This window comes from Colletotrichum truncatum (genome assembly GCF_014235925.2).
Source record: "Colletotrichum truncatum strain CMES1059 chromosome Unknown Contig_0015, whole genome shotgun sequence".
NCBI classification, from domain to species: Eukaryota; Fungi; Ascomycota; class Sordariomycetes; order Glomerellales; family Glomerellaceae; genus Colletotrichum; species Colletotrichum truncatum.
Genome location: NW_027222412.1, coordinates 340,011 through 352,926, shown reverse-complemented (window position 1 = coordinate 352,926; position 12,916 = coordinate 340,011). Strand labels below are relative to the sequence as shown.

Sequence of the window (12,916 nt, the reverse complement as noted above, 5' to 3'; positions counted from 1 at the left end):
ACATGGTCAATTCGACAGATTAAGCTTAGTTGTCGTTCAGGATCGCATCAGCAATCTTCTCCGCAAACATGTCTGTACGTACTGTGTCAGCTCAAATTCAACTGTGAGGCCAGGCAGAAATCATCACAACGTACAGGTGGTGGCCATGGGGTAGCCGGGCGGCAGGATAGCAAATCCACTCGCATCAGCAACGCGCAGTCCCTTTACACCCCTTACCCGTCCTCTAGTATCTATCACAGCGGTTGCATCGTCAGCGGCACCCATTCTGTTGGTGCAGGCGCCGTGGTAGGTGAGGCTCATGTTGTTCTTAATCCAGTTGATGATATCCTCCTTTGTCTTGACTTCTGGGCCGGGGCTCCAGGCCGACTCGACAATGGTGCTGTTCAATGCAATCTCACGGAGGCGCGTGAAGGCTGCCACAGCCATTTCGAGATCACGCTCATCTCCGAGCCAGTTGGGGTTGATGATGGGGGCGTCGAGGGTGTCGGCGCTCTTGATGGTTACGTTGCCGCGGGCCGCGGTCGAATACAGGGTAGAGCCGATCAGGAGGTAGTATTCATTTGGGCCGATTTCCTCGGGAACTGCGGAGCTCTCCAGGCCGAGGAAGTTGATATCAGGCCAGTCAGATGGGTAGCTGTCCAATAGCTCTTGGGTGGCATTGCTGAGAAATCGGTTGCGGACGTCCGAGGGAATCTTCTCGTAACCTGGAATGATCATAATGAGTCAGATACCCTTTGATAGCGTCTAGCCTAGCCACTAGCGAGAGTTCGCCGACAAAAGTCGTCTTCTGGACTTACCGACAGCCTGAGTAGCACCAATGGAGGAGAGGGGACCGGACTGGTTAGAAAGGTACTCTTCTGCGACTGCTGCGAGAACCTCGGGGTTATGGGCAACGATCTGCGAGTTAGTCTCCACATTAACCTTGAAGATGTGAGCCTGGAAGGGTTGATCCTAACGAACAAGTCAAATTCAGAATCAATCTTGAATATCTTTTCCATTCACTCACCCATTGATTTTGTCCAACACCAGGCACATCGGCAACGACATCAATCCCATGCTGGGAAAGGGTCTCGGAAGGACCAACGCCGGAAACCATGAGAAGTTGGGGTGAGCGCCACTGGATGATGTAAGTATTAGAGGCGAATTGCAGTTTGTAAAGGTCACTACACCCGGAGATAACTACTCACCACACCAGCCGTGAGAATGACTTCTTTCCTGGCTGAGAGAGTCCACTGCACGGTGTGAATTTTGGAGTTGCCCTCCACCACAACACCCGTCGCCTTCTTGTCGTCATCGAACAGGATGCGCTTGGCCATGGCATTGGGATAGATCTTGAAACCGGATTTCTCCGCGCCGGCCTGCAAGAACGACGTCTCGGAGGAGCTTCGAGTGGCCGTCTTCGGGTCCACGGCCGAGGTAATAGCGCCGTATCCCAGGAGCTTGCCGCTGTTGAAGCCGGGAATATGCTCAAGTCCCTGGGCTTCCATCGATTCGCCCAGGCCAATCATAGATGGTGCAACGTAGTTGCCATAGGAGACCTGCAGCGGGCCACCCGCGGTCTCAAATGCTGCGGGGTCGTAGCTAATGTTGAGCTTGGGATCGATTTTGGTATAGTCCGGGGGCGTGAAGGCGCAACTCTTTTTATAGAAGGGGAACACATTGTCCCATGCCCAATAGTTATCATCGACCTCCTCAGCCCAGCGATTGTGAGCACCGATGGTGGACCTCGAGTACCCGCCGTAGTTGGCAGCAGAGCTACAAAAGAAGATGATTAGATGCGCTACGCAAGACCGCGAAGGATTAAGAACTCACGCGCCACCAAAAGTCACACCCTGAACATAGCCAATCTTGCGTCCGTTGTAACCCTGCAAACGGCAAAAGTTAGCGCACCCATCCGATTTCAGGATTGAACTGCTAGTCGCACTGGTTGGGGCTTACAGCGATAGGCTCCGTGTTGATCTGGACGGCGGCCAAGGAGTTTAGGGTCCCGACGTTCGTGGGGTTCGCGGCCTCGAAGTTGTACCCAGGGATCTGTGTCCTGTTACTGGTAACGATCTCGTAGAAAGTACCAGCCTCAATCAGGGCGACAGTATAATTGGCGGGATCCAAGGCAAGTCGTGCGGCTAGAGTGTTGCCGGCAGTGCCACCGCCAACAACAACGTAGTCATACGTCGCGTTTGTGCCGGGCATGCCAAACGAGTTACCAAAGATCTCTGTGATTCCCGCATCGTTTATCTTTGCACCGATGGTTTCGGCTGCAGCTGCGGCCACAAACAAGGCCAGGGCCGTGAGTGAGAGGCGCTGGTGTTGGTGTTGGGGTGACATGGTGGCTGCAGAGTTGACTCAGTGGCAATACAGATGCAGAAACGAGGTTGGAACGAGCGTAAACTAATGCAGTAATGAGAGAACGAACGTGATAAGGATTGCCTCTTCCGTAGGTGTGCATCTCATGCGGCAAACATGCTCCAGTCAGTCTCCGCAGTCCTGCGTTTGGTCTCATTATGTATCTTCGTCGGTCAAGTTGCCCGAAGATCGGGCAACGAGCCCGAAGACCGGCCCGCAAACTTTTTGTCTTGAACTAGGCGGCTGAGAACTTTTGGGTTTAGGCCTGACTATGTAATGAGACTAGATTCCCCCTGACTGCAAGGGAGGCTAGCTGGTCAGAATAGGCAACATTGCCAAAGATACGACTTTTCTCGCAGCAACAGAGTGATGGCATCCCCTGTCGTTAAGTTGACTCTATGCGTTTTCAGCGTCTTGGGCGTTGCGCAGTTATGGGGCCGCACACTTGTCGATGGCACCTTGAACAACCTCTTGTCAGCTTTACACGGTCCACACCCGTATCTGCTTCCTGGCACGCATGCACAACTGAGGTCCAGCTTCACCGGTGTATTCCCTGTCGACTACCTGCTCCGCATATTAGTTGTCTTCTTTTGGGAGGTAGCTGACGGCTCGCACCCCACATCGTCGGCCATTGGACTGTACTTCCTCGGTCAATATTTCTCCGTCCTGTTGGTCTTCTACCTGGATCACGCTCGACACAGCAACGGAAATAAGCCCGATTTCGTCCGGTAAGTGCCTCGATGAGATTTGAGTTCTTAGAGACCAAGACTTTGATATCTCAAAAATTAGGCCATACTAACATAACATACATCAGACCGACTTTGTGGTTAATTCTGTTCCAAGCCACCGGAATTGGGTGCGCGGGACCGCTTTGGGCAATCTTGCATCTAAGAGCTTCCGCTGATAACACCTCAGTTGGCTGGTCATCTCTGAAAGACGCGCAGCTAGCCTCTATGATATCCCCACATGTTCCCTGTTTCATCCTGGCTGCCCTCGTTGTGGGTTATGCCTCCACAGCATCACTGATGCTACTGCCCTCCCCCCACGTCCTCTCTCACAGCTCGAAACAAATCGCGCTGGTCCTATGGAACGTGTTTCCTGTCTGGGTTCTTGTCGTAATGATAGGACTCCAGGCTGTGTTTCCGCTAGCACATGGCGCAAAGTCAAACGTTGGCTCTCGCAAAGAGAGCGACGCCGCCCCACAAGAGACGCACCGTCGTCACATTGCCAACGTCAGCCTGGTTTATGCCCCTGCACTCATCGTCAGCCTGCACTCACACATTGCGGTCTTGACGGTTTCCATTTCAACGTGCCTATTCCCAGCCCTCTTCCGCTCGGAATACCTAGCCTATTTGAGGCCTTCAGAGGTGTTCGTTCCACCACTGGCTATTACTATTGGTCAGACTACCGGAGATGGCACGCGAAGCTTCATGCTATGGGATCAAATTTTCGGATATGGCACGGTCATGATGGTCATGCTGTTGCGACTCCAAGCCGCAGCCAGTGCGGCTGGACGCCCTCTAGGCTGGGTCAAGCTGGTTGCAGCGACGCTGCTGGCGTCACTTGTTGTGGGACCAGGCAGCACTTGCTTACTGATCAGCTGGCTCAGGGATATCTTGTTATTCGTCCAGTAACAACCCTTGCAACGTCGTATTTTCGTTGGCGAGTTGGTCCTTGGTAATAGATCGGATCTCTTGGTCAATATGTACCTAGCGAAGTAATACATGACCCTATCATATCTGTGATCGATGGCGATAGTTATGAATCCATCTTCCACGTTAACCTCGTTTCTTTTGATATTCATGGCATACATGCTTCAGATGGTTGCATTCGGTTTTGGCCCATTCGTAATCATATCCGCTATTGATCTAGCAAATGGGTCCCAATCAGCGGACAAACGCATTCGCTTTCTTTTAACCGAAAGAGGGATGACACGTACTTAGTAGATGTCATTGGTTAACATTGATCACGATTAACATTGATCACGAGCATCATTTGACTATAGCTAGTGTCCGGCAAATTATTCTCCTGCCTCTGTGAGGCATAGTAAGGCGGGTAATCCATAGTCTAGTGCTTGAACTCTTGCCCAACCAGCTTCTCGCTCAACTTCCACAACCTTTCAGCCTCAACGGGGCTGGTTCCCCATGGCTTTACCGTCTCGACCCAGGGGTCGGCGATGTGCGAGTTCTCCAAATAAACGCCGTTCTTGTCTACAACTCTTGAAGTTAGCCAGATGCCATCCTAATTGGGACTCAAAACGTCGGAGTTGCGAGGGTGTATCTGGGGGTTGTGTAATGAGAGGTCGGAGAACAGGGTTCGTACCCTTCAAAGACGGCTCGAAAGCCGCGTAAACGTGAGTTGCGATGCCCTGGTCGAGGGTCTTCCACTTGAAGTCTGCCCAACCCTCCTTGTTTCCAAGAAGACGGTCGATGGTCGCTAAGACGCAGGGTCAGCTGCATTTTCTCCGCTCGTTTTTGTAAGACGTAATGTCACGGAGGTTCGACTCACTCAGACCGGCAAAGTCATTGCCCCATTCAACATGGTTGGAGAGATTGGTGCCAATGACGCCAGGGTGCAGACTAAAGGAGAGGAGACCGCGCTTGCCGAGCTTCTCGGCCAAGGAAAGAGAGAACAGCATGTTGGCCGTCTTGGACTGGCCGTATGCCACCCATTTGTTGTACGTCTCGGAGTTCTGTCGCAGTAAGTACTCTGCTTACATTCAAGAAGCTGACAGAGATTGGAATTTTGGACTTACACTGAAGTTATAGTCATCCCAGCGAACATGGCCAAGGCGATGGCCATCGCTGCTCACATTGACGACGCGAGGTGCACTGGCCGCCAGAAGCTTATCAATGATGAGATTGGTGAAGAGGAAATGAGCGAGGTGGTTTGTCGCGAACTGGCTTTCGTAGCCGTCAGGAGTCAGCTTGTAATCTACAGCCATAATACCGGCGTTATTGACGAGCACGTCGATGAAGGGCACATCGTCCCATGAGAGCACGGTCTCGGCAGCCTTTCGAACGGCGGAGAGGGAGCCGAGGTCCAGCTCGAGGACCTTGGTGTCGACGGCGGGGTTGGAGGCTTTGATTGTTTGCGCCGTCTGCTCAGCCTTGGCGGTACTGCGCGCCGCTAAGATGAGGAGGGAGGGCGAAGCTTTGGCAATGGCCTCAACGAAGCCAGCGCCCAGGCCACCTGGAGAAACACCGGTGGTCAAGACTACCTTGCCCTTGATATTGGAGGCTAAGTCACTGACAAGACCGCTGCCGGTTGCCGTTGCGTCGTAAGCTGAGGGCATGCTGTTTGGATGTAAGGCTGCTTTTAGTGTTGCAAAATGATGGTGGGGGTAGGGCAGTTGATTGTAAGCTCCGGGAAGGATGGGCAGAACTATTGTTTCGTAAGGCTGGCCATGTGTCAGATAGCCTCTAGCTTGATTCATTAAGTATCCGCGAGGTAAGTGGCAAGTTTGTAACATGCTGGACCAAGGCTCGATGCATTGTAAGGGATAAGGCAATCTGTAGGGCCTTAGCTCAATAATGACGAGGGTGCGGATTGTGGAGTGCTCCATCCAATCGGCGAGAAGCCCCGTGATGGGCCGGTGCGGGATCCACAATGAGCGGGCCCGGCTCTCCGGGCCGCTCCGAGGTCTAGTCGTATTTGACTAGAGCTCCCTGTTAGAGCATAGTCTAATGCAAGCACGTGGCGAGGCTCTGTGCTTCCATGTTCTCCAATGTTCACCTGCAGTTTTTGTATTTGTGTGTCCTCTACTCATTGGCTGCTATACTAAATTGGCCCAATGGTCATTTGTTCCCCTGGGCCCGTTGAAACAGATCACCCTAGCACAGTCTATCCCTGGCAACAAACGACAGGGTCAATGTTGAAAATGGAGTCTCTCCACTGTGTCTATGGCGTGATGGCAATGTAGTCATCATTTTCTTGCTTGTAGACTGTCGTTCACCCGAGAGTTTATTCGTAAGACCAGCGTCAGGCTCTGTGCATAACTCCGGGCTATACGGCACCGTGTACCCACCCACACACCAACTCCAGAATAAACACTGCCTCTTCCAAGCAGCGCTGTGGGGGACATCTTTCAGTCCATGTCAGTCGCGGCAATAACCAGCGACTGTCTTGTCTCCACCGTCAAACCCTTCTCATGAACGAGAATGCGTCCATTGCTGACAAACACGCTGTGTTCCAGCTTCTTGAGCGCCGGGTCGGCAACAAGGAACTGATGCTGTCCGGCTAACGAGAAGTGCTCTTGTTAGCCTGGCTACGACTCACACTCGACTTGGGTTCGAAGGTGGGGCCACTCACTGGCAAATCCAAAAGGCACCGTCACGGCGTCGGGCTGCATGTCAAAGATCTTCTTGACTTCCGGGGCCATCTCAATAATACCTTGGTAACGGAAGTCGATCGAGTGGCCCTCCTCAGTTCTGTCCATCATGGAACAATTCGTCAGGGATCCCGCAAAGCCGAGCGCAAGCAACCGCTAAGAATGTCTACTTACTTAGCGATGCCCCTCAAATCGATCCGACCGTGGGCACCATCTGGGTCAAATGACAGCCAGTCGGCTCCAAAGTTGACTTCCGCCTTGAAAGCGGGTTCAAATCCGGGCACTGTCTCAATGGTGCCTGTCGGAGTTGCCTGGACAATTTCCAGACGTTATTATGGGCTCCCAGAGGCCTTGTTGTGTGATTGGGTACTCACAAAGTGCATCAATCTAGACCCGTTATGGATAACACCTAAGATATGATCCAGTTGTCAGAAAACGTCAAGGCGGACTTCCGAAAGACTCCGCCCTAGCTGGCGCCCTACCTATGTCATTCAAGTCACCAATGTTGACTTTAGTGATCAACGCTGGCTGGAGGGTGGGAAAACCAGATGGAATCTGAATCATGATAGGCAACGAAGCAGTGCAGCGTAAACTAGGGAAAGCTTGTTAAGAGAACTAAGTTCTTGAGACATGCTTTTTCAGTCTATAAGATTACCTTCACGTTTTTATATCTTAATTACTCAAATTTCTATAACTTGTCCTGTGGCCGGGGCACAATCACCGAAGCCTGTGTCGCCGCCCACCAGATATGCCGGGCAAAGCTACACAGACATGGTTCAATAAAGACACTATCGCAGCTCGGAAACCCGCGAGCTCCCCCCAAAATTCATCCAGCTAACAACGAAAATTACACTCACAGCCAATGACAACCACAAAATCCACTGTGTCGTTTGTGTCGGCCTCGCGTCCATCCATTCCACTGCTCCGCTCGGGACTTGGTCAATAGCGACATAATTCAACTTCGGCGCGGCGCGGACAACGCGACTCACAATTTTGGCCAAAGCGCGGTCCGGCAACACGGGCATGATCCATTCGGCAAGGCACCGCATCGGAAACGAATCCCAAGCCTGAATGCGGGTAATGAGCCGCGAGAATCGCACAACTTCTTCGACCCTGGAGCGATGCTCGGTCTGATAGGCCAGGAAGCAGCGCTCGAGAGCCTCCTGCGTCGGAGGCTGCATAATCTTCTGTTGGTCTGCCGCCACCTGCAGTGTCTGTATCAGGTGGTTGCACAACACGGCAACGGACTCAATAGCCGTGTTGCCGCCGAGGCCGATGTTAGGCGTCATTTTGTGGACTGCATCACCTGCCAGCACCACGCGGCCCGAATACCAGTGCTCTAGGATGCCTTCTTGAAGGGGAATGAGCACGCCCCGGTGGCGACGTCGCCACAGCCGACCGAAGTTGACGGTCTCCGAGACAGGATGGTCGGCAAGAGACTGTGCTAGCTCCTCGGCGTTATTCTCATCGTAGCTGACGCGTTGAGGCCAAACCACGGGCTTGTCCAGCTTGAAGAAGACGAACCAGAACGCGCGGTCGGGTTGGGTCAGCGCGAGAAACGAGAAGCGCCGGTCCGATGTAGACGTCATGTCTCGCTCTCCCAGCCCGGCTTCGGGGGGGCCGGTGCCCACGAGACACTTCCAGTGCGTCTGGATGCGCTTCTTTTCCGCGTCAATGACGCTACTCGGATTTAAGATTTTGGCATTCTCCCACATGAAGTTCCTGACACGGCTGTACACACCGTCACAGCCCAATATGATGTGGCCCTTCTCCGAGGATCCGTCACCAAGCACTACTTCGACGCCGTCGGCTGTCTGTGTCACTTTTTTAACATCGCTTCCAGTCCGAATGGGTGATTTATCGGGCAAGCAATCGTACAGGATGCGCAGCAACCGACGTCGCTCGAGTAGCAAGATGTCGTAGCCGTGATTGTGCTTGACATGGTTGAAGAAGCCATTGTCGGACTGTGTTCGGCCGTTTGGACCTCGAGAGTAGTAGCGTAGACATGGCTTGCAGGCCGCCTCGACGGCTTCCAGACATCCCAGTTGATGCAAGATGCGGGCTCCGTGTGGATAAATAGCGAAACTCGCCCCCTCCGGAGGGTCAACCTCGGTGCGCCGCTCTAACACTACATGTTTGATACCGGCCTTCTGAAGACAGTGCGATGCCGTGAGACCAGCTATGCCCGCTCCAACGACGATGACGCGGAACTCGCCGGCGGCCAAGGGAATTTCGGCAGTGTCGGTGTTGGGTTTGGAAGACATTGTATGGTGACTCAGCTTGATCGGAATCGATGGGCAAACTCGACACTAGTGATTTCTTTTTAGCCGTTGAGCCCTGTTTATAGTCTGAAGTCTCCCGAATAAGTCAAGTTACTGTTCCTGCCAGGCAAGAATCGAGTCCATGAGGCGAAATAGCGCCGTATATTCTGAAATACAAGGGCCTTTCTGCTTTTCGCTCAACTACTCCGTGAACGCTTCTCATAAGATCACGGACTTGTTGATCTCTCGGCCCGACAGCTTGTTTTCACATGGCCAAGTACCTGGATACCCTCGTCTACTTTGGTCTGGTTCGGACCCTTCTAGGTGCTGCATACACGTGTTTCTGAGATTGCATGTCCAATCCACAGCAAGCCTTGTCAACCAGTCCTTGGTAGTACACTATCTTAGTGCCTCGTTCGGTTTAATGGGCCGCAGTGAGTGTTCGTCCGAGCCTACTGTTACATAGTATAAGAACAGCTGAGAACATAAGCTCGTCAGCTTTGATATGGGCATGTAACCACAAGATTACCAGCAAGAACCGCAAATTCATCAATGGATTCACGCTCCATTAAAGACAAGGTCATAGTCCTCACAGGAGCAGCTTCCGGAATAGGCCGGGCCACTGCTGTGCTGCTAGCCAGCCGTGGTGCTTTGCTATCGTTAGCAGACATCCAGGGCCCTGCTCTCGAGGAGCTAGGCCTAGAGCTGGAGCGTCTGCAGAAGGAGACGTTCAGAGAAGAGACACTCAAAAGTCCGCTGACGACGGTACTTGACGTCCGGTCTCAGGCAGCCTGCACGAGCTGGATCGAGAAGACGGTCGCTCACTTCGACGGCCGGCCGGTCTCGGGCGCGGCGAACCTTGCCGGTGTTATCAGCCCTAGCATCACCCTCGATCGAGGAACCATCCGCAACATAACCGATGGCGAGTTTGACTGGGTAATGGATGTAAATGTCAAGGGCACGCTCAACTGTCTACGGGCCGAGCTGCCTCATATGGCAACAGGAAAGAATGGCCGGGGCGGCGGCGCCATAGTTAACGCGTCAAGCATCGCGGGCATCGTCGGAGTGGAACGAAACAGCCCGTACGTTGCTGCGAAGCACGCCATTGTCGGACTCACACGCACGCTGGCCAAGGAAGAGGGCCATAATGCCATCCGAGCAAATGCTATTTCGCCGTAAGTCAGACTCTCCTTCTTCATCTATCCTCTGCCCTCGACCTGCATGCATTAGCAGCGCGGATGTGCATTGTCACATCTTGCATAGAAAGAAGCTGAATAAGAACCCTGCTTCCGCTTCCGCATTCTCCACCTTGCCGACTTCATTTACCGGGGTGGTACTGATGGGTCGTTTGGCATTTTCGTATCTTTTCACAGCTCCAGTTTAACCTGATCTAATTTGTGTCAGCGGCATTATTTCTACCCAGATGATGGCACACATCGAGTCGATTGCTGGTACCACGGAACTATTTGGAAAGGGAGACCCGGGCGCCTTGGCTCGAAAAGGCGACGCCGAAGAGGTCGCGCGCCTCATCGCGTTTCTCTTGAGTCCAGAGAGCAGTTTCATCAACGGAACAGTAATTCCTGTGGATGGAGGGTGGATGTGCTAAGGAACGAAGAGCTGTGGATTTCTGCAACCAGGATAGGGCGGCCTAGGCTTAACAAAGCAGAAAAGGCAGGGGAGGCAGAAGCCGAGATGTTAATTAGCGCACAACGGCCGCTCATCGCACGCATTATCTCCCAGGATTTGACAGCCTGGACGGCCAGGCCCATCGAACTACTGCACAATCTAGCGGAACACTTCGCAGCCGTGAGACGGCAACCCGCCGCCTCCCGCGGCGCTGCATAACAAACCTAGACGAGATAGAATTAAACACAGCACGGCATTCATTTCGACATACTGAAGTACCTCAAGTCTATTCACCATGTGCTCTATCAAACCCCTTGTAAAATAGGAAAGATTAACCTGAGTATGTGATTGTTAGCGATGATGCAGACTTCAGGGCTGTTACGCCAAACCACAGGGCCAAATACCCATAAGAGACGCCTCTTCGTAAGAGGCAGTGGAAGTGGCCATTTAGGAGTGGGCAATGTCTGACTAAGAGCTTATACAGAGTCATTGCAGGGCTATAATTATAGGTGATCAACTCCACCTGGAAATGTATGGTCAGCTAGGATACTTCTAGGCCAAATCCTAAATGCACCTTTTGCCCCATCACAGAGCGGTTCTGCAGCTTGGAGGGGTGATCAAAGGAAGTGCCTTTCGCGTGGGGCTTCTGGATAATACTTGCATACATAGAAACATAGATGTATATACACATGTCTATGGTTAAAAGTAGTTGCACTTATACATTTAAATTCAATATTACTTTGAACAGTGCGTTCATGGACGAGATTTCAATAATTAGCTCTCAAGTTCCACTGCCAAACCCCTTGTTTGTGTGAATAACCAGCATAACTCATAAGTACGCGACGACCGCCGGACCACGAATACATTAGACACCAATACGTTTCTACTGTCTCTTCCCTTACAGCACGAAGATAGATCGATTTTCACAAAGGCTTCTCAAGCTCGCCATCATGAGCCAGATACAAGCACAAAGGCACACGGCATGCAAAGTGTGTCGGGATAAGAAAGTTCGATGTGACGGAGACCAGCCATCGTGCGGCAAATGCCGCCGGAGCGGTGAGCAGTGCCTCTACGTGCCAATTCCAACACCGACGCGAGCCACCCTCGCCAACATGGTCAAAGAGCTTCAAGACCGACTCGGTAAGTGAGTCCGTTTCTCTTTCGCCCTTTATCGAGGTCCGGAACTACCTTGTTCAGCTGACCGGTTGTGGGACCTAGAACGAGCTGAGGCACGGCTTTCTCCCGTTCAGTCGCATCAGCAACAGTTGCATCCAAATTATGACGAGGTGCACTCTTGGGAAAGCATGGCATCTCTGTCGCCCTCTGTATTGTTCCCGGTTGTCGCAGCGAACGGATCACTCGCGCAACCGAATCAACAGCCACAACCTCCTCAGACAACAGGAGCAGCAGCGCCATCGTCGCTGCCAGCCGTAGACTATGACGGCCCCTGTTTTGACCCTTCGGGCTTCCAGAAGCTTTTGTACGAGGTGCAAAACACTTCTGAAAACGGTATGGAGCCCGATATGATGGAACAACAGGGATCACGGCATACAACGGCTCATACCCACGAACACAGCCATCTACCCAGTATCAATGAGCTACGTTCCATAGCTCTTGGACTCGGTGGTAACGCTAGCGCCGGCGGGAGGTCCTCGTCATCCAGCAGCAACAGGAGTGGCAGCAACAGTACCACTAGCAATGAAAAATCCGACCCACCCACGGCGCTGCGGCCCGTTTCGGAGCTCCTTCTCAGCGTTGCTACCGCCCAAATAGAGATGGCAGCTCACGTTGGAGCCGTGACTGAGTATCTGACTTGGTTAATCATGCTCCCAGACACGGGCCGACGATCTATAGAGCTGCTCAAGATCCTCGAGGCGCGACTGCACGAGATAAGGCAGACTTCTGACACCAATATGACACAGTCCTACCAGCGTCTTTGCTCGTCTCTTGAACACGTCGCTGAGTGGTACGGACCATTACACAAGTTAGAACCAATTATACAGGAGAGAAAGCTGAAAACGAAGGCGTTTTTCGATAAAGACTACAAGGTGTACTTGCCTCTATCGGAGCAGCAAGCAGACAAGACTTAATGATATTTCCGCTGTCAATAGATATATAGTGGCTTTAAGAAAGCAATTGCAACACATGGGTGAAACTGTGTCTCAAAATGGAAACTGCTTAGATGATTCTGAGTAATGATTGCTCACGCAATTAGTATACTTTCGAGCAACGGTTGATGCTGAAAGTTTACGTGAACGCCTCGAGTTGGCGAAGAAGTGTTTTGCCCATCAAGAATCCTAGTGGCGTAGACCAAAGCCTCTTGAGCCTAGTTAAGACTTCGATACCGTAACTTGAA

The 12,916-nt window shown here is 52.3% G+C and overlaps 7 protein-coding genes across 7 annotated transcripts; 3 read left to right on the top strand and 4 right to left on the bottom strand.

The window, feature by feature from the left end:
• Nucleotides 1–25: 25 nt before the first annotated feature.
• CTRU02_215379 (uncharacterized protein) lies at nucleotides 26–2,325 on the bottom strand (the record flags this gene model as incomplete). Its single annotated transcript, XM_036731571.2, has 7 exons — nucleotides 26–72; nucleotides 135–704; nucleotides 798–951; nucleotides 1,007–1,117; nucleotides 1,188–1,755; nucleotides 1,813–1,865; nucleotides 1,939–2,325. The coding sequence occupies 7 exons, from the start codon at nucleotides 2,323–2,325 to the stop codon at nucleotides 26–28; spliced, it is 1,890 nt and encodes a 629-aa protein (XP_036576779.2).
• A 758-nt stretch (nucleotides 2,326–3,083) lies between these two features.
• On the top strand, nucleotides 3,084–3,977 carry CTRU02_215378 (uncharacterized protein; the record flags this gene model as incomplete). The annotated part of the gene is made up of 2 exons (XM_070206446.1): nucleotides 3,084–3,199; nucleotides 3,389–3,977. The coding sequence occupies 2 exons, from the start codon at nucleotides 3,084–3,086 to the stop codon at nucleotides 3,975–3,977; spliced, it is 705 nt and encodes a 234-aa protein (XP_070059885.1).
• A 433-nt stretch (nucleotides 3,978–4,410) lies between these two features.
• Nucleotides 4,411–5,638, bottom strand: CTRU02_215377 (short-chain dehydrogenase reductase family; the record flags this gene model as incomplete). Its single annotated transcript, XM_070206445.1, has 4 exons — nucleotides 4,411–4,559; nucleotides 4,666–4,779; nucleotides 4,837–5,035; nucleotides 5,099–5,638. 4 exons carry the CDS (start codon nucleotides 5,636–5,638, stop codon nucleotides 4,411–4,413), a joined length of 1,002 nt encoding a protein of 333 aa, XP_070059884.1.
• Nucleotides 5,639–6,430: 792 nt separating this feature from the next.
• CTRU02_215376 (uncharacterized protein) lies at nucleotides 6,431–7,237 on the bottom strand (the record flags this gene model as incomplete). The annotated part of the gene is made up of 5 exons (XM_036731568.2): nucleotides 6,431–6,582; nucleotides 6,655–6,773; nucleotides 6,848–6,984; nucleotides 7,048–7,082; nucleotides 7,156–7,237. The coding sequence occupies 5 exons, from the start codon at nucleotides 7,235–7,237 to the stop codon at nucleotides 6,431–6,433; spliced, it is 525 nt and encodes a 174-aa protein (XP_036576776.2).
• A 224-nt stretch (nucleotides 7,238–7,461) lies between these two features.
• Nucleotides 7,462–8,937, bottom strand: CTRU02_215375 (FAD binding domain-containing protein; the record flags this gene model as incomplete). Its single annotated transcript, XM_070206444.1, has 1 exon — nucleotides 7,462–8,937. The coding sequence occupies one exon, from the start codon at nucleotides 8,935–8,937 to the stop codon at nucleotides 7,462–7,464; it is 1,476 nt and encodes a 491-aa protein (XP_070059883.1).
• A 549-nt stretch (nucleotides 8,938–9,486) lies between these two features.
• On the top strand, nucleotides 9,487–10,540 carry CTRU02_215374 (short chain dehydrogenase reductase family; the record flags this gene model as incomplete). Its single annotated transcript, XM_036731567.1, has 2 exons — nucleotides 9,487–10,109; nucleotides 10,339–10,540. 2 exons carry the CDS (start codon nucleotides 9,487–9,489, stop codon nucleotides 10,538–10,540), a joined length of 825 nt encoding a protein of 274 aa, XP_036576775.1.
• A 1,132-nt stretch (nucleotides 10,541–11,672) lies between these two features.
• Nucleotides 11,673–12,650, top strand: CTRU02_215373 (uncharacterized protein; the record flags this gene model as incomplete). The annotated part of the gene is made up of 2 exons (XM_036731566.1): nucleotides 11,673–11,700; nucleotides 11,779–12,650. The coding sequence occupies 2 exons, from the start codon at nucleotides 11,673–11,675 to the stop codon at nucleotides 12,648–12,650; spliced, it is 900 nt and encodes a 299-aa protein (XP_036576774.1).
• Between the last annotated feature and the right edge of the window lie 266 nt (nucleotides 12,651–12,916).